We start from the raw sequence: 23335 nt of genomic DNA, 5'->3' as shown, positions 1-23335 counted from the left end.
GCTCTTAAGTTATGTCCCTGCCCATGGTGGGAGGCTGGAATTAGATGATTTTTAAGGCCCCTTCCGACCCAAACCATTCTGTAATTCTTTGTCTGTAGTCCTGGAAAAGAACTTTTCTAGTTCTGAAAAAAATCTTTGCTTTTCTTCAGGGTTCAGTTGCTAGGTCTCAGAAAGTGTCTCACGCTGTCCAAGGGTGTGAGGACAATACTGGCCACCCTATTTTAAATTCTAGGAGAAACTTTTCACATAACATTGGTACCTCCCAAAGATGTGTAAGCCTTAAAGTTCTTCAGCTCCAGGCGCTCTTCAGAAAGTAATGAACAGAATAGACACACCTGCCACTGCTCTGCAGATCAGAAAAAGCCAAGAACGTCCTCCTCTCAACCCTTCCCTTGCCTTCAGTGCTTGCTGATGAAGTCAGATTTAGGCACTTGTTTTGTTCCTGAGCCTGCAACTGCCTAATGCCTGTAAAAGCTTCCTGACAGTGACACCATGTGCTGCTCATGGACTCAACGCTTCAACTACAGGACAAGAAGTACTGTACAGAAAGAAATGCAAAAGATATTCAGAAAGCAACACACTGCTTAGGATGCATACTTAGGGATACGACAGATTTTGCCCTCTTTAACTTGGCCTAGTTTTATATTTGATGCATGTTTCCAAGAGAGCAAGGATCAGAATTCATTGCTCTCTGTACCTCTTGGCTACAGAATGAGTGTTTTATACTTTCCTCCACACTCCTGTAAGAGAGCTGTAAAAAAGGCTCCCACCTAGTTTAGAAGATAGGGCACTAAGCTTCTGATAGTTTAGAAGACTGAGCACTGTCCTAGAAGTTTCCATTTCCTAAGTGAGTACTTCAAGCTCTCAGGTAAGAAGGAAGGACAAGTGAATGGGTGGACCACACTATTACACCATGCCCTTCTTTATCTCTACCTAAGCATTAAGAGAGAAGAAAGCATCTTGCTTGGTTCTTTCAAAGAAGAGCTCTTCCAAAGAATGTAGGGCACATTGTTGGTGCTGGATAATTCCCTGCAAAAGATAGGAAAGGTAGTTATATGGGACCTTGCTTCAATTTGCCTTTGTCCTTCAAGTCCTCCCAAACGCACTGGCTCAGCCTACTCTGCACCCTGTTTTGAAATACATCCTGTACTTCCCAGTGTGCTTTCCAGGGCAGACATCTCTCAGGGTCTATCTGGCACTGCAATGACTGCTTTTTGAACACTTAGGTTCACCCTCTTTCCTGATTCCCACAAATTTCATCTGTCACTTCACACTGGCCGGAGCATCAGTGTCCAAGGACTATGTAAAAGAAAGAAGAGTTCAAGAAGCTGAGTTCAAGATTCAGAGGCTGAGTTTGGGTATGAAGCTAATCTTATTCACAGCCTGTCGAACAAACACAGAGTGCAAGTAAGAGGGAGTGAGGGAGTTTACTTTGAAACCTAAATTCTTTTTTGTGATGACTCTTGTACAACGAGACACTCCTCCTGGCTAAAGATCTGTGGTCCACTCTTGCTAAGCCCTGTGTGTCCTGTCTACTGTGCTTTGCTGTCACAGGGAGAACTCTGCAGGGAGGAGAGAGAGCAGCAAAGCAGGACATGGCTTTATGTAATGTTGCCTGACTTCTGGGAACTGCTGGTTGTGCAGCTCGGTGCATTGACTTCCAGGAAGAAAGGATCAGATGAGTTTGGAATTAAAAAACATAAAGTCACAGCATGTCTTAAACAAAGAAATATATATTATTCACATCTCCAGGAATAATTTATAGCTAACAGAATGTTGTGTGTTATTTTGTTACCCGTTGCTTTAAATGTGGATGGATTCTTAAAACTCGAACTGTTAACATACTTTTAAAATAAAACTTTTTTAGGAGGAAAATTGGATCATCTGGACTTCTCTGAAGCAGGTAAAGTAAAACACTTTTTATTTCAAGAAATATTGCTTCTAGACTTTCCCGAAGCCAGAATTGTACTATAAAAGTATCACAGAAATATTATACAAGATTTAAAAACACAGTTTATATCCTAGTAACTTAAAACCTATGTACAAATAGCATCATTCATGACCATAAATATGTTTTTCTATCAATCAGCCCATGACACATACATCAGATAAAGAACTAGTAATTTTAACATATTTACAGAGTCCATCAAAAAGACTGCTTCTTAAAATTATTAATCCTACTAAAAGAATCTCCTTTTTAAAAAGTTTCAACTTAAAATACAATGTAATGAATGTAAGTTTAACCTGCAGTGCTTGCAATAGCCAAAAAATACTCTCTACACTAAATAACATGTAAGAGATAGGAAACACCCGTGAGTTGGACACTATGGAATTACATCTTTTGAGGTAATTCTCTGTTGTTGTTGTTGTGCTAATTATTTAGAAATTTATAAAAAAGCAAGGGAAAATATTAAGTTTTGAGTAATACAGATTTTCAAAGTAATTTTGGTATTATACTTCATAAAATTTAATGTTTGGTAAAGTTCAAGAAAAAATTTAGAATACAACAAAAATTATCTAAACTACTATTTTTTAACCTTGTGTGCCTTTTGTTTCTAAAATAATGGAAATCTAACATGATTTTATCATTCCCTTTTATGCCTGTTCAAAACAAAGAAAGAATTTAAGACTCAAAATGATAATGCTTTCAAGATATTGTTCAGAATAATAAAAATCAGGTGGGGTGATAAAAGCATTTATCTATTGATGTAACCCTTTTTACCACTATCAGCAAAAAAAAAAAGTCAAAAAAATTAATGGAATTTTAATACTGACAGTATCAACATATAGGGAAACAATCCAATTTAAACAAATCCTTCTACAGTTAACAATCATTAGCCATACCTTTCTGAGAGTAAATTTAATTAAAGTAACAAAAACATGCAATATTTTTGCTAAAATAATACTCAGAGTCTGTTTCCTCAATCCATTCTGTATATCTCTTTCCTGTCAATCTATTTATTGGTTTCACAATTTCATGAAACAATGAGCAAACTAAGAACCTGTAAGGTATTAGATTCATAAATGGTATGGCATACAGATTTTAAAAGTGCATTTTACTTGAAAGTGTGACAGTAAGAATTGCCAGTGGTTAAAATAATTGATGAGAAAGACATTGTGCAGGCATATTGGGTGAAATGAAACACTCATTCATGGTGGGATCATTTGGAAATAAAGTAACTGGACATCCTCTTAAAAGAAATAATTTTTAGCTTTCCCATTTCAAAGTTAACACTGTTTCTTTTAATGAAAAACTGGAAATCTTGCTTCCCAGTGGGGAGAATTACAGTGAAAGCATGTGCATGTAAATAAAAGAAAATGCACACAGACAAATACTGAACTGGGCTCAATTTAGCTGCAAAATGTATCTACAATAAACATGGAATGTCAGTTGCCATGATTACCTTTATTAGTTTGCTAATAAGAAAAAGGAGAACTTATTTAATGGTTTACAACTGGATCTAATCCAAGGAGAGTGGAGCTGAGGCACTGCCTTCTACATTTAGGATTTGTGAACTTTCTTCTGCAAGACTCTGTTCTGGTTTTTTTAAGAAAGTTCCTGCTTTCTGGGTACTGATAGGTGAATCCCTAATGGATATGTTTACAGCCTGATGAACGAGGGGTTCATCAGACCTCATGGGAAGATACATTTGATCCTCAAATATATCTTCCATAGTGTCACTATCCTGATGAGCGTCTTTTTGAGGAATGCTGATGGGCTGTAGCATGAAGGTGTGACGGGACTCCAACTCTATCAAACCATTTCCACTGAAATCCATATCAAAACGGTCCGATTCTTTATCCTCTATCCATTTTTCAGCTTGATGACTATTTTTCCAGTGTGCGTCAGTCAAACTACTTTTCTCAGGAATATCATTGTTTAATTCAAGTTTCCTCTCCTGACTTAAAGTCACTGTGCTCAAAGCAAGGGCTGCAAAGTCCGTTGGCACAATCAGCTGCAACTCTTCTGCAGTCAGGCCGCTCGATTCTTCAGCAGAAGTCATTTCCACCAAGGTAAAAGGCGTGGATGATTCGTCCCCATTCCCGTTGCTTCGAGCAGTATTATCCTTGTCTGTTTGATTTTGCTGGTAGTAACTGTTCAGCAGTGCAAACATTCTATCTACATCCTTCAAGTAATTAGTCCAGTCAGCCAGACTAAGTCTAAAGTTGTATCTGTATTCATATACACTTTCATTCACACTGTACAAGTCTTCCAGTCCTTGCCAGTCAATGTCGCCAGTGAAACTGGGCAGGTTAGCCTTCCCATCCATCCCATAACTGTCCTCTGTTGAAAGAAAGAATAAAGCCTAGTGGTGAACACTATTAAAAGTGCAAGCAAAACTTCCATATGTGCTTCTACGCCAATTGGCTTGAAAGCACCACTGTTCATAAAGTAGGTAGCTCAAAATGTAAGACACTCCACCTCTTCTGTCATCACATGAATGGTTCTGGCCTTGGATATGTTCACAGCTCTTGCTAAACACACAGCAATAACGCCCCTGTCTTCTGCTACATTCTTGGGCTGAGTAAAAAAGACTAAAATCTGGTCTAATGGGGCTTTGTGATGGCATTCAGAGGTAAGTCTTTCCTTGTGTTTCAATACACAAATTCACCTTTCCTGAACACTGCAGCAAAATATGCAATAACCAAACAACGGTTAAGTATAAAAGATGGGACGAACTCTGAAAGCCACTGGTGACCTGAACTTCAATGCCCACGTGAATTTGGTTTCTAGGTAGCTTAAGAAATAAGATCTACAAACTAACTAGACACAATTTATTTAATAAATGATAGCCAAAGGTGATTTTTATCTATTTTGTAAACATTGATTTTCATTTATATGGAGCAATTAGAGGAAATAAAAGCTGTAAAAAATTGGTGTGAATTAATTTATAGGACTGCACCACTTCGTAAAATAGTGTTAAAATATACACAGATAGAGAATCTTCTTAAGTTTTTTTTTTAAAAAAAACTTTCAAAGAAAATATCCAACAGCCTTATCAGATAATAAGTCTGAATAAAGGGCATAGATATGAGTCCAAAAGTAGCAATGGAGCTGCATTTTTTTATTGATCACAGCCAGAAAATGTAAAGACATGAAGGAAACCCATTTCCAAAGTATTTTAAAAAGTCACTACTGTAACTATAGTTACTCAGATTATCAACTATGGTGTGAAGCCTATTTTATATTGACGAGTAACACAGAACAGCACTGTTTTATTTAATTCACTGTGTAGACTGGGTTCAGTCCAAAGATTTTATCAACTAAGTGGTCTACAAGGAAAAACTAATCAGGAAATGCAAATGTCTGTCAGGAGAAGTGACAAATTTGTCCAACAGTGTGAACTGAGCTCAAATATTCATTTGTATTGAGCCTTTCATCTCTATAGTTGGTTCTTGGCATCTCAATTAATTTGTTTGCATTTTAAGTTGCCCTTTCTCATTATTTAAGTAAAACGGAAGATAAAACTTCTGTCTATCACAGATTATATTCTTTGCTTCTTAGTAGCTTGGGATTTCATAGTGCAAAGAATTTCTCCAATATTTAGTCCATCATATGGAAAGTCAAAAAAATACCATTACGGTCAGGGAAAAACTTTGAGATTTTCTTATGATGTGGGGTCTTATTCTGCTCCCACCAAAAGGACATCATTTTCCATTATTGAAAACACCTGAATATTTGCTCTTGTTATTTTTTTACTTCATGCAATTGTAAATATTTGACAACATAAAATTTAACTATTTTCTTTTTTTTCAAATCTAGATCTAGAAATTTTTTTTTTTTGGTAAACATTTGGCAAACTTCCTGTTTCAGGAAGAAACACAAACTCTTTGGATTTGGTAGAACAGCTAGGACAGAGCTTCCTTCTTTCTTTTCCTGAAGTAGACAAGAGAAATGAAATCATGGCATGGCCACTTGAGAGCCATCTTGGCAAGTCAAATATGGATAATTTGTTTCCTGAAACAAAAGATAATTCAATACCACAGAGATTTCAAGAAAGAAGACTTACTATTCCAGTGCTGAGAGGCAAAAAGGGCATCACAGGCAGGGATGCTTTTTCGGGTAATTTAGTCACCAAACCCTCTAACATATTAACTGTGCTGCAAATGTGATGACATTTAAATTTTTCTCTGTTATTATTTCTATTGATAGTTTTGTAATTTTTTTTCTTTTATACATTAGAGCCTGTATAGGAAAACAAACTGCTGTAGGGACAATAAGTGGCCAAAGCAATTTGCTGTGTTATGGCAGAAACTGAAACAGGAGTGATGTTTGACTGGTAACCAGTTTGGGGATGGACCAGGGCAGTGATGGGGCAAAGAAGGAGACAGAAAAGTGTCTTTGGGCCCAGAAGAGCCTCTGCTGCCTATTCCCAGCAGTGGGACAGCGGGTTGAGCTGAGCAAGCTGGAGTGGCAGGCTGGGCAGTGGGGAAGTCATAGGACCAGTGAAGAGGAACAGGGTTTTTCAGGAGCCTTGCAGCAGGGCAATGGGACTGTGCTGTGGAGGAGCAGGATCAGCAAGGAGTTTGTTGTATTCCTACAAAACAGCTGAAAGCCTGAGCTACATGGTTCTTCACGCTGGATCTAACTTTTACCCTCTAAATGTGGCACCGTTTCTGCAGTTTCAGAGATGTTTCACAGCTGTAAAGGCATTGGGAACTGTTCCTTGATCTTCATGTCAAGCAGGAGAAAATAGCTCGTTAGAACACACAGGACAGAGGTAACTTGTATTCATACATGTTAAATAAAGGGGAAAGCAAAGTCTTAAGGTCCTAGAGCTGACTATGTTGGTTGACTGAGCAAGTTACCTCACATCTTAATCCCACGACTTGCAGGAAGCCTGAAATTTTCCTACTGAAATCAAAGCATACAGAGGGAAGAAGAGAGGAAAGAAAAGGTTTTCCCCTGTAAGAAATTTCATTACAAATAGATGTAAAACAGGAAAGTGCAGATGAGTTGCATTTGAGTAACAGCATGGCCGTAGTTTCCTTGACCAATATTTTGGAATTTCTCAGCTATGACACAGACTCAGAAGAGAGAAAAATTGTTGCTAACTGTTCACAGCAAAACTTATTCTGGTTTTTTGTTTGTTTGTTTTTAAATCAAGCATTAGTTAAGCTTTGCTCTCCATTTATCATACCCTGGAGTCTTATGATGCCATCTGTGGATGCATTGTCTCAAAACTCAGAAGAGATCTGAATATGTCTCCTCTGAGACTAAAGACAGGTAGGTACAATCATATCCTTGGTGGCTTTGAAAACCTTCAGACAAGTAGGAGAGGAGAGAGGAATGTGCAGTTCACAAATCCTGTTATCAACTATGCCTGCAGAGCCACATTCTGTCCATCAAAGGACAGAGGTGACACTAGTTCTTCCCTGCTGAAGCTCTCTCCCTGTGTTAAGCAAACAGCACTATACTGGCTATTTCCATACCAGCCTGTTGCCCCAGTGTTTTACTTGCAACACAAGTAGTGCAACTCATGGCATTTTGAACTGAAAACAGGTCCGAGTGGAGAAAGCACATGATCTGAAGGAAGCCTAAAGGGCAGCTCAGATGATTTAGCAGCATAGGGCTCCTCCTTTCTTGTTCCATTTGTTTCTCTGCAGGCATCAAGAAAAGGATCCTCTAAGAGATGGTTTTAATGATTCCCGATAAATTTGTTTTATTAATTTAATTTTTTTTGTTGTTTTAGAAAAGAAAAACATATTCCACCAAAATACTGAACTCAGGCATCTGCATATATTGAGAAACTGGGTGTCTGGAGCAATAATGCTTGTGTTATACTGTACCTGCTATTTATTTCAGTAGCAAAATGTTTATTTTATGTTCTGTTGGTATTAGAAGTTAAAATGTTTTTGCTACTAAACAGTGTAGCAAGATATAATTTAAAGATTAATCCGGTGTGCTCTACTATTTCATGCAATCCTACAATTCAAAAATGCCATTTTTGTTAGATCTGTAGTTAAAATGAGGAATGCTTACAAGGACACCTTCTAATTAAAGACTTAAAAGCATAATTATAGGGATTACTTTCTATCATTGCAGTAACCAGTTCCCACCAGGATGTAACGAGCAATGCAAACATCGGCATACAATCCAAATGAGAGCTCATCATTTTCCTAGGTCCCAAAACTACTCAAGTGAGAAGATACAAGTTGTCTGCAAGAAAATTAGCTGCATAAATTGGAGATCTATAAAACATTGAAACATATTAGCTTAATTGTTCCCTGGCTGCGGGAAACTAATGACAAGGTTCTTTTCAGAAGACCCTGTGAAAAAAGTCTTGTGTAGAGTTGTATGCCCCTTGGACCCAGTTTACCTCTCAGGTAAGCAGTGTATATCAGGAGCTACTCCTCCAAAGCGCACAGAGATGAAAATGCATAAAACTGATAAACTGTGTAAAGGAGTCAAGTCTAGATATGACACTCGACAGATGTTAATCTGTTTTTCACCCTGAGGACAAGTACTGCTCAATGAACAGCAAGTGCAGTACTGTTAAGACCTGCCGTTTTTCAGTCTCTTCAGGTTTTTGCTTTATGTTTGAGTTGTTTCTCTAGCAGCAGACACAGGCCTCTGCATGATAAACATGTAGGTACAATAAGTATACTTGGAAGCAGAAAAATATACTTGCAAACAGCCTACTTTCATGTAGGTTCAAGTGTTAGTTATAAAAAACCTCACCTGGTGCCCTTCCTTAGTTCAAATAATACAACCTTCTTAAGAAATTTCATTTCATGCTTGTCTGATCTGGTCCCAGCCCAAAGGAGCCTCATCTTTCTGCCATACTTATACTGAACAGTCTCCCGCTGGCTTCTGAGCACATGCTGCTCATATTGAGCACTGCTTTTCCTTAAAGCAGCATCTGCCAGCATTTCCTAAAGCCAGTGAGAAGATTTTACTTTACTTTCATAGGTTTGATTAGGCTCTTTGTACTGCAGAAAGCTTTTTAAGCACATTTGGTTTACATTTAAAAAGCAGCTGTACAGACTTTGTAAATAAACCCAGAAAAAAACCTCCAACCCATCCAAAATCCACCCGATAATATGAAAGTAACCCAAAAGAGGTGATTCTTTTTGTGTCATTTTCCTAGGGTAAACATTTAAGAAATACAGGCATGAAATATGAGCTGTATGAAGTCTTGCTATGACAATGAGCTACGTTAAATGCAGAATGGTAGATCTGAAAAATAATGGCCAAGTTCAGTGTAAAGTAGTTAGAAAATGCATGCATCAAAAGCTATGCTGTGTGCAACATGGTAGGATACAGACATTAGTTGAAATGGACTGGAGTCATGCAATTATTTGGAAAGAAGCTGCTGAGTAGAATAAAAAAGTGTGGATACCTGTGTGGATCATAGCTTCCTCCATCTTTATTTCCTGATATAGGAAAATACAAGAGTAACTTTTGTTAGTGTTTAGAACTTGTAAAACCATTCACAATGTAGTTTTCCATGCACAGCATCTAATTCCTAAAAAGAAATGTACTGTGTTAAATAAAGACAGAGCTGCAGTCCAACAGAGATTTCCTGGAAGTTTTATATAAAAGAACTGAAAAACCACAGTTTTTCAAAAATAATAAAACCCCCATTGTCAGATATTGTAAAAAAGAGAAATATTTGTAGATGAAGAAAGAGATACAAAGATGCAACACCACAAACTATGTAGAAGGGAATGTTCCTGTAAAAAAAATGAATCGCAATGTTCAGTCAACCAAAGTTAAGTACAATGAATTCCAGTGATTTGAAGAAAAAATACCAGCTATTTTTGTACTCAGAGACTCTTGTAAAGAAATATTGTTTTCTTAAAAAAATGAAGACTACTGGTGATTAGAAGTTTACAATGTTGTCTCAGTTGTGGTGTAGGGCCTGCAGTTGTTCGCATAGGCAGACAGCAACCTGAGTAAACACAAGATTTAATACCTCACCTGATACTGGGAGGCAAAAACTAACCAAATAAATCCTGCAACAGAGAAAAGAATTATGATTATGAAGATCTGCGTGTACTTGTTATGGATTAGTTCCAAAAACATGATATCCTTTCTGTAGCATTTCTCTCAAATGCTGTTGTTTGCCATCAATATCTGTTGAGAATAATCTGTGCAAACTCGCAAAGAAGCTTCCTGGTCATGTTTTTTTGTAGGTGTATATGGATCACTCCAAACTATTCAGAGCAACACTTAGGGGAGTGACACTTCATGCATATAATTAGTACTTAAGTAGATGAAAAAAGTATGAATAAAATGGAAATAAACACTACTATTTATCTTGTACCTGTTTCAAGTCCCTTCGGCCTTGGATTGCACTGCTTATAACCTTGACAACTGCGCAGTTCCATCAGCTGTATGTGTAATTGATTTAAAATGCCTCTTTCCACTGTGTGCACTGTGTTGGTCAGCTGAGAAAGAGAGGAATGGAGGGAAACAATACTTGTTAACAGAAATAAAAAAAACCCTAGAGGAGTCTGGTGAACAGCATTTTGTAACAGGGAACAGGGTTTACCTGATAAGGATCAGTGTTCATATCAAAATATTCCAAGAAGCCAGTTGCAAACTCACAAAAGAGAAAATTGTGGGTGTCATTAACTGTTCGCAAACACCAGTAAGTGTTGTTATTCGAGCTTGTGCAAGCACAGAAAGAGCCCACTGTAATTAAAAAAACAAGTTATTAGTTTTCAGTGATTTGAGTACTGTGATTAGCTGTAACAGTATCAAAGTTTTCTGAACAAGCTTCATAAAAACAGTAATGGTATTATAACACATTAGCTCTTCTTTAAACTATGGACTGTGTCAAAGGGACATTTTTTTACCCCATGACTGCTGCTGGAGCACTGCCAGAATGCACAGCAACATGAGAACTCTTTTCATAACTGTTTGTAACTCCACAGTTTAAAAGTAATTAGCCAACTAAATTGTTGTCTTTATAACAAAAATCATGCATATGACTACTTGAAGTACATTTTAAAATGTACTTAAAAAATACATATTAGCAGAAGTCTTAGTGCAATCAGAACAGATTATCATTAAGACACAATTTCTTTCTCCAAATGAAAAGTTGTTCTTAGCAAATTTTCTGCTTGGAGTCAAATGTGTTGTAACTTAATCATCACCTGATCTTGAAGAAGTTTTTGAAAGTAAATTTTTCAAGCACTTTTCTTTCTCCATCACAAAAGATGAGAAAGGTAATTTTTTTGTTAATGCAGAATACCGAGAAATGTTGAAGCATGCCTCAATAGGACAGTTTTCTTTATACCCTGAAATTTAGAGACTTAAAATATCTTTTAGCTCTAATACTTTCTTCATATACGCCATGAGTGCTACACAGTTGTGGCTTTAAAATTACTTTAGCATATAAAAAATGGGAATAATGGGAAGAATTCATAAGGGATAGTATGTGCATTTTTTTCATGATAAGTTGTTTATTATACACATTGAAAAAAAAATGTTTAAGTAGACCTGTGCTGAAGTTTGTGACAACACTAAAGGTCAAAATAATGCTCTGATTGCACAAAGTGGAAAAACTGTAATAAGAGCAGAGGATAACCTGGATCACATCTGCATGTAGACATAAGACTTACAGTTCCAGAATGGAGCTGTTTGCCAGTGGTTGTTGTCATGTGTAAAACACGTCAGTCCAGGAAGGCTACACTCGTCTCCTTTCTTCTGGCGCCTTTTCCCCTTCCTTTCCTTCTTCCTTCTCCGGTTCTCTTTGAACAGCTGCAGTTTGCCATCTACTTCCTGTGCTGCTTCTCTGTTTAGAGAGAAAGTTGGGCACAGCTGACTAAGAACAGTCTCTGCTTGGTTAGCAACAGCACTAACAGTTTTCATATCTTTCTGGGTTTTTTAAAGGTGTGAGGATAAAAATATGACTTTCTCCTATCTCAACTTCCACCCCAGCTATTGTGACAAGGTGTTCCCTTCAGCAAGCATGAGAAATGATACACTGCTGCATTTACTGGCAACTAAATCTTTTTAAAAACCATTGATCAGTTTATGATATAATTATTTTCATCCATTTTCTATCAATAGGTTTAAAAAATATTATCCATAAGTATTCACAAGCTGGTCCAAAACTACTGAATGTTTTTTGTGAGAGCTTGCTGCATGTGACCTTTACTTTTCCTCACCCCCTCCTTTCTTCTCTAGATAAAAAAAACCCAACGAAACCCCAAACCAAAAAAACAAAAAATCCCAAAACTACATTTCTCCAGTCACCAAAAAGCCAACTATGAGAATGAGAGGATAATAACAATCTTACTTGAAGGGATGAAGATGGCTCTTGAGTTTCTCTTGGGCTTTCACCCCTTTCTCTTTGTTGTAATAGCTACAGGAAAAATTATTAGGAATTATTAAGTCATGAAACTATTTGCACCACAAAACCAAAACAGAAACATACTATCTTTGACATTTTCTTAAGAAACTATACAGAATAACTTACAATTTTCACTTCATGTAAGAAAGTTAAATCTGTGTGAATGATCCCATTCTAGGTTGTAGCAAAACTACAGCTGGATTCAAACATGTTAGTAGAATACAAATATATTTAATCTTAAAATGTTAAAAGTTATCTTCTTGAGATTCACAGTAGCTTCTACTTATAAAATGTATCTAACTAAAATAGGTACCCTACAATGGTTATAAATATCAATAAAGGTTAGGTTCTTTATTTTCCAACTCAAAAAACCCTGAAAAATGTGTGACCTTAGTCACAGTGTAGCTTTCAGTATTTAATGCCATCTCTCTTACCTCTGTTTACTACAATCACATTCATCTGGCTTTCTTCTTTTTAGGTGTCCTCTAACTTCCCTCAAATTCTTAATTTTGTCTTGGAGAGCTTCGATCTGCAGAGAATATTTCCGAGTTTCAATTATTTCAACATTTCAATTATTCTTTGAAAAGATAGCAGTGTGAAGACTTCACTCAGGTTTTAAAATACCTCTTACCTCCTTATCGATGTAAGCCTTGTGGTCCTTCCAGGCTCTGGCAGATTGGTACAGCTCCCTCTCACAGTGAATAGTGTCATTTGGAAGAATAAAACATCTGTAGTCATGAGTTTAAGAAACAGAAAAAAGAAGGTCAGTGATTTCCCAGTTGCCTACCCATTTTTTCTCTTTCTTCTGACATTCTTAATCAATTAATTTTTATGGCCTGTTAATAAATAAATAAACTCGACCAGGCCCTCTTATGCTAACTTAATAATAATAATTGCATTCATTTGTTTTCTTTGAAAAAAAAAATCCTCATCCATGACAGATGCTCTCTTCCTGGTAAGCAAAAAAAATGCATTAACATTCTTAATCAATTAGAAATTAAATTGAAACTGAAGTAAAAATCTGTTCAGAGTTTAAAGCCTCTTGTTAATCAAATGTGCCATTGTTTATTTAGCCACCAGCTTCAGCAGAACCCTTCTTTTAATTTTTGAGAAGAACAGCAGAAAAAATATGTAGGTGCCTATCTCTTCCCATGTTATCCTGTTCTGTTTTTTGCCTTGTTCAAAGAATTCCTAAAGCAATGCTGTGTTCTGTAAAGGTCAAAACACTTTATGGAGAAATAATAACTTTTCTGGAAAACTATTTAAAGCTTTATTAATTCCATGATTGGAAATTATCAATGTAAAAAAAGGGATGACTTTTACCTATTCAAAACTAACTTTTATGTTTTCCTTAAAAAAAAATAAAGAAGACAAAAAGAAATAAATACTTATGTTTTAAGTGCAATAAAAGGGATTAAAGAGAGATTTTTGTTGCCTGCATCTTTCTGGCTTTTCAGATCACTCACATTAGCTTTTTTAAGCTAAAAAATAATTTGAGATGTTTGCCTTTTCATTCAGATTTAGTGTAGGGCTAAAAATTGAAATCTAAACAACATTCAGGATGGGAAAATGATTGCAGATTTCTTCAGGATCATAGAATCCTAGACGGTTTGGGTTGGAAGGGACCTTAAAGATCATCTAGTTCTAAATTCCCTGCCATGGGCACCCACTAGACAAGGTTGCTCATGGCCACATTCAACCTGGCTTTTAACACTTCCAGGGATAGGGCATCCACAACTTCTCTGGGCAACCTGTTCCAGTGCTCTACTACCCTCTGAGTAAATAATTTCTTCCTGAAATCTAATCTAAATCTGTCCTCTTTTAGTTTAAAACTGTTCCTCCTTGTCCTATAATTTTCTGCCCCTGTAAAATATCACAAGACCCTTTTAGGTACTGGAAGGCTGCTATAAGGTGTCCCCAGAACCTTCTCCATGCTGAACAGCCCCAGCTCTCTCAGCCTGAATAAACAGGTCTAATGTATCTTAGGTAATGCGAATGGCTGCAAACAACCAACTATTAAGAAACATGATGTAACTGATCTAATCTATCCTCATGTAGAGTGGGATTTCAGTAATCTCAAATTTGGGCCCCTATGTCAAGTTGGTAGCCTAGACTATAATGAACAGCAGGAGCATCAGCTTAACGGGATGATTAATCCATCATAAGATGCATGTTTCTATATGGAGGATGAAACTCTCTCTGGAGATGCCTACTCCTCCTCAGAAATAAAACCTAAACTAGAGACCTCCTTTTAAAATACATATACTAAATATAAATGGTTCCACTTCCTAAAAAATACAACTCAGGTTTATCTAAAATCCAGGATGACAGTTTTAGGTTTCTAAATATTGTATGGAGACAGTGAGGACACAATTAGAAAACGAAGAAGAAAAGAAAACAACATTTGAAGAAGAAAAGAAAACAACACAGAAAAAGCAATCATACTTGTGTGTCACTCTAACAGAGCTGGGTTGACCTATGGCATCAGCGCCATCAGCAAACATTGCATCACCAACAGCACCAGCAATTTCCTCTGTTTCTTCCTCATTTTCAGCATTGTGACGCTTGCTGATACTCCTGGTCTTTAACACCTGTAATTCTTCTTCTTCCAGATTTATGTCATATATTTCACCTTCAAATTCCACAGACAAGGACCGGGTTTGGCGAGTGTGAACAAATCGGGGTTTGTATTCTGAAGCAGAAGAAAGAAACATTTCCAGTTGTATATATGTATCTACATGACCCACGCCATGAACACAAAACATATCCCAAGGAACAAGAATGATGTTCAGTAAAACCAGCTTATTTTTCCTCTGACTTTACAGAAACATATTTAATGATTTTTGATACATTGTGACCCTCACTTTCATGAGTAGCATGTAATTTCTATCACTTCAAGGTTTGCATTTCACATTAGTCTGACCTTATGCCAGAATTAGCATCTATATCTGCAAATAAAATCAGTATCTCAGAAATCAGGTATCTAAAAAGAGACACACAAATCAGAGATCGCAGGGTTACAAACCACTTTAGAAAATTAAACCCTTCACCACTGTGAAAGAAGTGCAAATTGGCATGTGACATGTTTGACTTACACTTCAGAATAAAAATGACTTTTTAAACAGTTAACACATTTTCCTTTTTAAAGGTAAGAATTAAAATGGTATGAATCCATCAGATACCAGTCTATACGTATCTGTATGTATCTATATGTACATATGTACATATACTTTGACACACATGTCATCTGTATTTACGTGTGCAAGTCATAGATCACCAAAAAATTGCCTCATTGCAGAGCTACAATGAGATTTATTATGTCACTTTCACCCCTTGAAAGCTCTGAGCTTAGTAGGGTTGCAGCTCCTTTAGTTATTGCGTATGTGAGTAAGACTAATGAGACAATTAACTCTTAGAGGGATTTTTAATGTTATGTACAAGAAAACCTGTGTTGAGGCTCAGTCTGAAAGACCTTAACTTCTTTTGCTAAATACACTTGACTTAAACTAAGCTGATAAAACCCACAGTCAATACCACACCAAAGCATGTTCTGTCTAGCAAAACCACACACAGAGATCTCCAGAAATACAAAATTTATCTTGTTAAAAAATCAGTTGTAGGGCATTTCCATTTGTTACATCTATGCTGAGCACACCCATGTCACATAACGATTCTTCATGCAGCAGAAAATGGTAGCTGTAAGAAAGTACTGCCTTTGTCAGGTAGTGTCAGTTCTACTCACAGTTTTTATGTTAGTGTCTTTAAGAATCTCACACTGAACCTCTCCTGCAAGAATCTTTTAGAAGTGCAGTTAGTGAGTCTGATTCAACTTTTCATTCAAACCACCCTGTCCTGAGGGTCTTTAATGAAATTATGCAGAAACATTCATAGAGTCAGATGGGACAACCTCTTCCATTTCACAGCCTCTGATGATACTACTTAATAATCAAGTGACTGAAAGGATGGAATATATACGCATCTCATCCACATGTCATCTGAAGACTGAGGCCTGAACTCCTCATTCTCTCAACAATGTCTCTTCATCGTGAGTCTTTCCCTGCACTACTCAGAGGAGTGATAAAGCTGATTTGGAGGAGACAGAGCATAAGAATGTTGTAAAGGAGAAAATCATAACAAAAGAACTTTTTCTGATGCCTCTTTCAGATGTTTTCCCTCCTTTCCCTACTTTCTCTCCCCAGGTAACTTCCCTTGGTTGCAATCCCCATTCAGTCCTTGCTGTGACTTGGCAATACCTCTTTCCAAGGTATGCAGCAGTTATCTCCCTTTGAAAATATCACTTGAGGGAACATTCCCCAGTTTGAGAATCACTCTGGTAGTCTGTGGCATGTAGACTTTCCAGGAGAGGTCTGCTTGTACACATTGTGAGGTTCCTTAGATCATATTAAACACATGGAAGAAATTATATCAGGGCAACACTTAGTCTGAACAATGAGACAACTTAAGACAGACAATATTGTGGTGGAAAGCACAAAAAATACTAGGGATTCTTGTTCACATCCAGAGTGGAGCTCTAGATAAGGAAATATTTTTAATTATACTGACATTATTTTCTTATTTCATAGACATCTGTGCAGAATCTTCTAACTTCTGTGCTTCTCATAGGACTTCACTATCTTCTTGCTTTAAAGACCCATCTTTACTTTATTCCCCAGTCTAGTATTCTAATTAGAGTGCAAGAGAATACAGCCTGCTTTTGAACCAAGTCTAAAATCCGGGGTCACTTCTATTGCTATAGCTACAGAACTTCACTTTCATTGCTTGGCAGAGAGAAGAAAATACTTGCTCCGTTTAAAATTATGGCTTCTTTAAACAGCCTTCTTTTGTAGAAATCATTACCACAAACACGTCCTAAAACCCTCTTGTACATTCCCTTCAGCCCATGCTCCACTAGAGGACACTGCAATCTCACTCGTGTCCCTGCGGGGATCCCGCTATGGACGTGCAGGGAAGTGAGATCCAAGCAGTGTTTCAGGTCCGTGAGCAGCCCCAGCACCACAGCGCAACAGGTGTCTGCGGGTTATCACTGAACAACGAGTGAATTCAGCTTTAACGATGAAAGAAAACACTTGCACTGGCCACCTTGGCAAGTAACAGCACTGATTCACCCGCGGATGCCACAGGGTTGTTATGTCTGAGCAGTGCGAGAGGTGGCACCAGAGCATCGCCACAACCACCACTGCAAAGGCAGCCTAAAGGCTATTCCTCACTGTGATCCAAAGGATAAATATTGTTATTATTGCTATAATTGGAATCACAAAATGGTTTGCCTTGGAAGGGACCTAAAAGACCATCTATTTCCACCCCCCTCCCCGACATGGGCAGGAACACTGGCCACTAGACAGGTTGCTCAAAGCCCCATCCGACCTGGTCTTGAACACTTCCAGGAAGGTGGTGTCCACAACTTCTCTGGACAACCTGTTCCAGTGCCTCACCACCCTCGCAGTACTGAATTTCTTCCTAATAGCTAATCCAAACCTACTCCTTTCCAGTGTAAAGCCATTACCCCTTGTCCTATCACTACATAATCTTATAAGAAGTCTCTCTCCAGTTTAGGCCCCCTTTAGGTAGTAGTCTTAAACGGGCTTAAACCACTCTTGCCGTGGTTTAAGCCCATTAGGCTTAGTACTTCTTTAGGTACTTATTACAGAGGCAATTATGTAGAACTTGACTACAAACTACAGATGTCTTTATTAAACACAGAGGCAAAAGCAAGAGCATGCTGGTAGGACAATGCTCTGCTAGCCATTTTCCTCTGCCCTTTGCCTCAGAGCCCAAGAGATAAATAACACTTACTTTGCGCATTAGGGTTTCTCAAGAACTGTCTTTGATTTTTTCTCTGGGTCCTGCTGTTTCGGTAATCAGCGTCTCCACAGTTGCAGTTTTTGTCTTTACCACTATATCCCCGGGAGTGAATGCTGCGGGTTCTCTTCCTGATGGCAAGTATGTCGCTAGGCACCTTACACTTGTGAATTCGAAGTTTGCCAGAAGCATCCTCTGTGCACTGCCATTTCTGTGAGAGGGAGAAGTGAAGATGATTTCCCAGCAGCCTTTCAAACCCCTGTTGTTTTCAGATGGATTGTAAAACAAGACGGGTAAATTTCCTTAAAAATTTAAACAGTGCCTTACATAACACACTGGGAAGGCACATATTCACTCACATTCTTCCCAACATCTTTCTCATGCTAGGCAAACATAAGTTTGAATGAAATCACTGCAAATCTGCATTAAAAAAATACAACCCAGACAAAAAAAAAAAAAAAAAAAAAACAAAAAGAAAAAAAAAAAAAAAAAAAAAAAAAGAAAAAGAGATATAAATCAAGAGTATCTAGACTAAACACATACCTGAAAAGAGCAAGTAAAAATCTTAATTTACTGAGCCAAGGCGTACAGCTGTCAGGGCTGTTTTCACCAACTCTTTTTTTTCTTTGAAGAAAACAAACTTTTTTTCTTTGTTCTGTGACTCAGAATTTCTAACATGATTCAGGGAAAAATAAAAAAACCCCACAGACGAAGAAGAACTGGTTCAGCTGAGAATTCTTTGGAAAGAAAAGGACAAATTGCAAATGTAATCTATAGAAAAATACATAAACCACTCCCTACAGCCAGCAGGTGCAAGCTAGAAGAACCTTAGGGACACTAAACAAGAAATTATCTTGAATAAACTCCTTTGGGTATATAAGCCTTGAGATTTTTATCAGACTTGGGAGGAAAAGGTGCAGTCTGGAAGGAGTACCTGTAAAAAGTGTTGTATGTGTGCTGAATATCAGAGCAAGTGTGGGAGAATGAGAGGAAACAGAGGTTTTTTTCCAGCTTGTCTGCACAATATCTGTCTGACTTAATTATCAACATCACTGAACCAGATGGAAGATTCCAGGTGGATTTTTCCAGTGGATCCACTTACCTTCACATATCAAATTAAAAAGCAACAGGGACTTTAATTTCCTTTCCACATGACACTGTCTTAAAAAAGCTAAATGTAATTTAAAAAAAAATATGGATAGGTGTTGAGAGATCAGGGCTCCTTTGCCCATGCCCAAAGCTTGCCATATAGGGCACTCGCAATGCACTACACAAACTAAGAAGCCAGTGAAGACTTTGAGTCACTAGTAGTCTGAATAACAATAAGGAGAACTAGAAATAACATTGTTTATTTATAATTTTGATAGAACCATAAATGACTATGACAAATGAGTTTAGTTCACTTTTTGCATCTTAAGCCATAACGACCAGAGTTTGCATACAAAGCAATTAAGTTTGGCTGGATATTGTAAAGAACAAAACTCAATAATGCTATTGATGACTGGAACCTTTTAGCTGCAGTTTCAGTTAAGTTTCCTATAATGTGTCCTTTTTTTGGTTCCCAGCACTGAATAGCATAAGTAGCTTTCTCTTGCCTCATTAATAATAACAAGACAGCTAGATGCTGGTCCTAATGGAGTCCCCAACTTAATTTTTGAAATGGGCACTGATATCAGAGCACACACATTTCGGTAAGTTCCATTAACTAATGGCTGCTTTGGACTGTTTTGGGGATGCTGTCATGCTGGCTGAAGAATGAAGAAAGAAAACTAAGCCTTCAGGCAGATTTGCTGATCCGATAACCTGAGGGATGAGCTGATGTGGGTCTGAACCAGGTCCCTCTGGCCTAACATGTGGGCTGAGTTAAAGACGGATTCCATACTGAGATCTTGCCTGTGGATTGGCATGACTCTGATCTCAGAGGCACATGTAAGGCACATGTAAAAGGACATCAACTTGAGCAAGTCTATGGCTGCCTGAGAAATTACACTCGTGCCCAGACTTTAAGTGTAAACATACACCTACAAGTGACAATATGACTTCGTACAAGTGTCCAAGAGCTGTAAAGTTTTGCAGACTATATTCTGCAATAGCATGTGCACTCTTCCTACCACAGCAAGAGATGATTGTTACAGGATAAGAGCTGACTGCATCACTATATTTCCTGTATTTATTGGGTACGTGTTACAGTTATAAACATATGGCAGTCTTTAATGAGTCTCAAAAGCACCATTTTGAAGTAGAATAAGTATTCTCTTTGTCTAGCATTAATTATAGCAAGAGGTTCTAGGAGTGGCTTCAATAACCATTTAGATCATTTTTAACAATATTATGACTAACATTGAAACAAGACTCTCTCTGTCTAGTACAAACCAATAATGGTTCTCTATTTAAAACAGGGATTAAATATGATTCATTTCCTCTTTTTTTTTTTTTTTAATTTTACTTTAAAAAGTGTCATTATAAAGATGCTTTAGAGTCCTAAGACGGAATTTTCGGTCTAACTTTCCTGAATCCCTGCCCATGCCAGCGTAATCAGGCACTGAGTATGCATTATGCAGTAAGTTGTAATGGTCCTTCTGCTCATCTTTAGATCTATAAAATGCATTAATGCACATAAAAGAATATTGTGACTGAATGCACTGCCCTTTCTCTTCCCCTCTTTCCTACTTTCCTTCCTGCTATGAATACCAAACTACTCTTTGTAGTCCAGGAATATTAGGTTTGGTTTCTGGATTCCCATTTCTCTATCAACTAAAAAAAAAAAACAAAACACTGGCTTATACACAAACTAAATATGTCTTCATTAAGTTTTCATTTGTATATGATTTATTTTCCCCATGTTTATGTTCTTTCTTACAGTGATATTTCACAAGACACCTAAGCCAATCTAACACTTCATTGTTGCCATAGGAATATGGGATAGTCCTTGCTTCTGGCTGCATGCTGATTTAAGAAACCCTGCACTGATTTACTCTCAGTAGGAGAAAAGAGAACCAACTGAGAATTAAAAAACCTAAACTAATAGTGTTGTGAAACTCAAACTGTGTCAGCCTTTTTCCCTGTCATTGACTCATCTTTTCCTTCTTTCATTGCATTTCATCACCTACCCTCCAGCAACTATTTCCCTCTCACCTCAGCTCCCCACCCTCAGTTTACATTCTGCCTCAATTTAGCTTCAGAGGGGAAGCAAAGGTGAAAGAGGACCTTTAATGCTTCCACACCAATGGAGTCCTGAAACCCCACACCTGAAGGCTAGTAGGACTTAACCCCACTAGGAGGGGCTTTGCTGGTTTACAACCACCCTGAACCAAGCACGGTCTGTTCTGCAGATGCACTTGGAGTCTTGGCTGGATCTGTGTGTGCTGGCTGCCAGCTCTCCCCAAAGTGCTCCCCGCAAATTGCAGAGGCAACTTAGGAGAGGTAAAGGTGTAAAAGGACTGGGCAGCTAAGGATTTTAGGTTTGTCCAGTTTGAAAAAAGGAAGCTGAGGGGCAACCTCATTGTTCTCTACATCTCCTTGAGGAGGAGAAGTGGGAAGGGAGGTCTGGAATGGTTCAAAGTTATGCCCAGAGAGGTTCAGATTCAACATTAGGAAGTATTTCTTTACCAAGAGGGTAGTCAAAACCCACTACAGGCTTCCTAGAGAGGTGGTTGATGCCTGTCAGTGTTCAAGGAGCATTTGGACAATACCTCTAACAACATGTTTTAACTTCTGGTCAGCCCTGGAAGTGGTCAGGCAGTTGGATTCAATGATTGTTGTAGGTCCCTTCCAACAGAAATAGTTCTATCCTATCCTATTGTGCTGGTTTTGGCTGGGGTAGAGTTGATTGTCTTCACAGTGGCTAGTATGGGGCTATGTTTTGGGTTTGTGCTGAACACAGGGTTGATAATATAGAGATGTTTTAGTTGTTGCTGAGCAGTGCTTGCACAGAGCCAAGGCTTTTTTTGCATTTCTCACTGCCATGCTGGCAAGGAAGTTGGGGGTGCATGGGAAGCTGGGAAGAGACACAGCTGGGACAGGTGACCCAAACTGACCAAAGGGACATTCCACGCCATATGACATCATGCTGGGGAAAGAAGGAGGAAGGGGGGGACGTTCGGAGTGACAGCGTATGTCTTCACAAGTCACTGTTAAGTGTGATGGGGCCCTGCTGCCCTGGAGACGGCTGAACACCTGCCTGCCCATGAGAAGCAGTGAATTAATTCCTTGTTTTGCTTTGCTTGTGTGTATGGCTTTTGCTTTCCCCATTAAACTGTCTTCATCTCAACCCATGAGTTTCCTCACTTTTACCATCCTGATTCTCTCCCCAATCCCACTGGTGGGGGAGTGAGTGAGTGGCTGTGTGGTGTTTGGTTGCTACCTGGAGTTAAACCATGATTCCTATCCTATCCTAATCCTATCCTATCCTAATCCTATCCTTCAGAAGGATAATCTCTGACAAACCTGAAGTTTAAACATGTTCTTGTGTTCCTCAGTGGGGAGGCAAGTACTGCAGCAGGAGCTCTTCCTTCAATAATTGCATTGGCATGATGCATTTTCTTCTGGGGGTAGAAGTTCGCCCTTATAAAGACATTTCAAAGACAAAGGGGAGCACATGGGCTGGTTAAAAGGTATTGTTTGTACTTGGTGGCTTTGCTTTGCATTGCTACTGGCATGGGTCCAGCTGCGACTTAGAGCTACATAAGCAAGACAACACCAATTGACTTTGTAACTACCTGGGGTCTCAGTTTCCTGGTATTAATCAGTTGTGCCACAGCCTTCAAACTAAGTAAGTCTATTTCACTACTGATTATAATTAAGGTATAAAACTGTATGTTCAGCATAAATCATTGTGATGCGCTGCACTGTAAATAGCTATTTAGGCAGGACTTCAAATCAACTTTGTGTAGTTAATAGACTGTCACAGCTTTGAGACAGTTGCTGCCCCCTTATATAGAGGGGAAATCAATTAGGCAATTCATGAAAGATGTCTCAACAGTAGGCAAGCTAAGGGTTTCTATGATATGTAAACACCGAGTATTTACAGTAGACGAGTCAGTGTTAAATACCTTGTCAGATTTTATCACAAAGCTATGAAACCCTGAAGAACATGCAACCGGAAATATAACACGGCAGTAATATTTTTACAGGTGGTTTTTCATATTTGTAATGACTGACTTTGAGTATTATTGCTCAGCCTAGGGAATGTTAAGATAAGGCTTGAA

The 23335-nt window shown here is 38.1% G+C and overlaps 1 protein-coding gene across 7 annotated transcripts in view; it reads right to left on the bottom strand.

Annotated features, from left to right (window-relative positions):
• Positions 1 to 1890: 1890 nt before the first annotated feature.
• The window catches only part of SULF1 (sulfatase 1), a 121878-nt gene continuing 100433 nt past the window's right edge, over positions 1891 to 23335 (bottom strand). For 6 of the 7 annotated variants that reach the window (XM_039379846.1, XM_027725410.2, XM_027725412.2 and 3 more), the window contains 9 exons: positions 18123 to 18339; positions 14754 to 15000; positions 12940 to 13036; positions 12743 to 12837; positions 12255 to 12320; positions 11575 to 11747; positions 10500 to 10642; positions 10272 to 10395; positions 9272 to 9378 (listed from right to left, as the gene is read on the bottom strand). In XM_039379846.1, the coding sequence (XP_039235780.1) occupies positions 9272 to 9378; positions 10272 to 10395; positions 10500 to 10642; positions 11575 to 11747; positions 12255 to 12320; positions 12743 to 12837; positions 12940 to 13036; positions 14754 to 15000; positions 18123 to 18339 (1269 nt within the window). Of the gene's footprint in view, positions 4286 to 9271; positions 9379 to 10271; positions 10396 to 10499; positions 10643 to 11574; positions 11748 to 12254; positions 12321 to 12742; positions 12838 to 12939; positions 13037 to 14753; positions 15001 to 18122; positions 18340 to 23335 lie in introns of those variants that run through there. The other variant, XM_027725414.2, reaches the window with a different exon arrangement.

The sequence above is a fragment of the Pipra filicauda genome, unplaced genomic scaffold (assembly GCF_003945595.2).
Source record: "Pipra filicauda isolate LSUMZ 115617 unplaced genomic scaffold, ASM394559v2 scaffold177_size2800117_pilon, whole genome shotgun sequence".
In the NCBI taxonomy this organism is placed as follows: Eukaryota; Metazoa; Chordata; class Aves; order Passeriformes; family Pipridae; genus Pipra; species Pipra filicauda.
The sequence above is the reverse complement of the archived record's forward strand: the minus strand, read 5'-3'. Positions and strand labels throughout refer to the sequence as shown.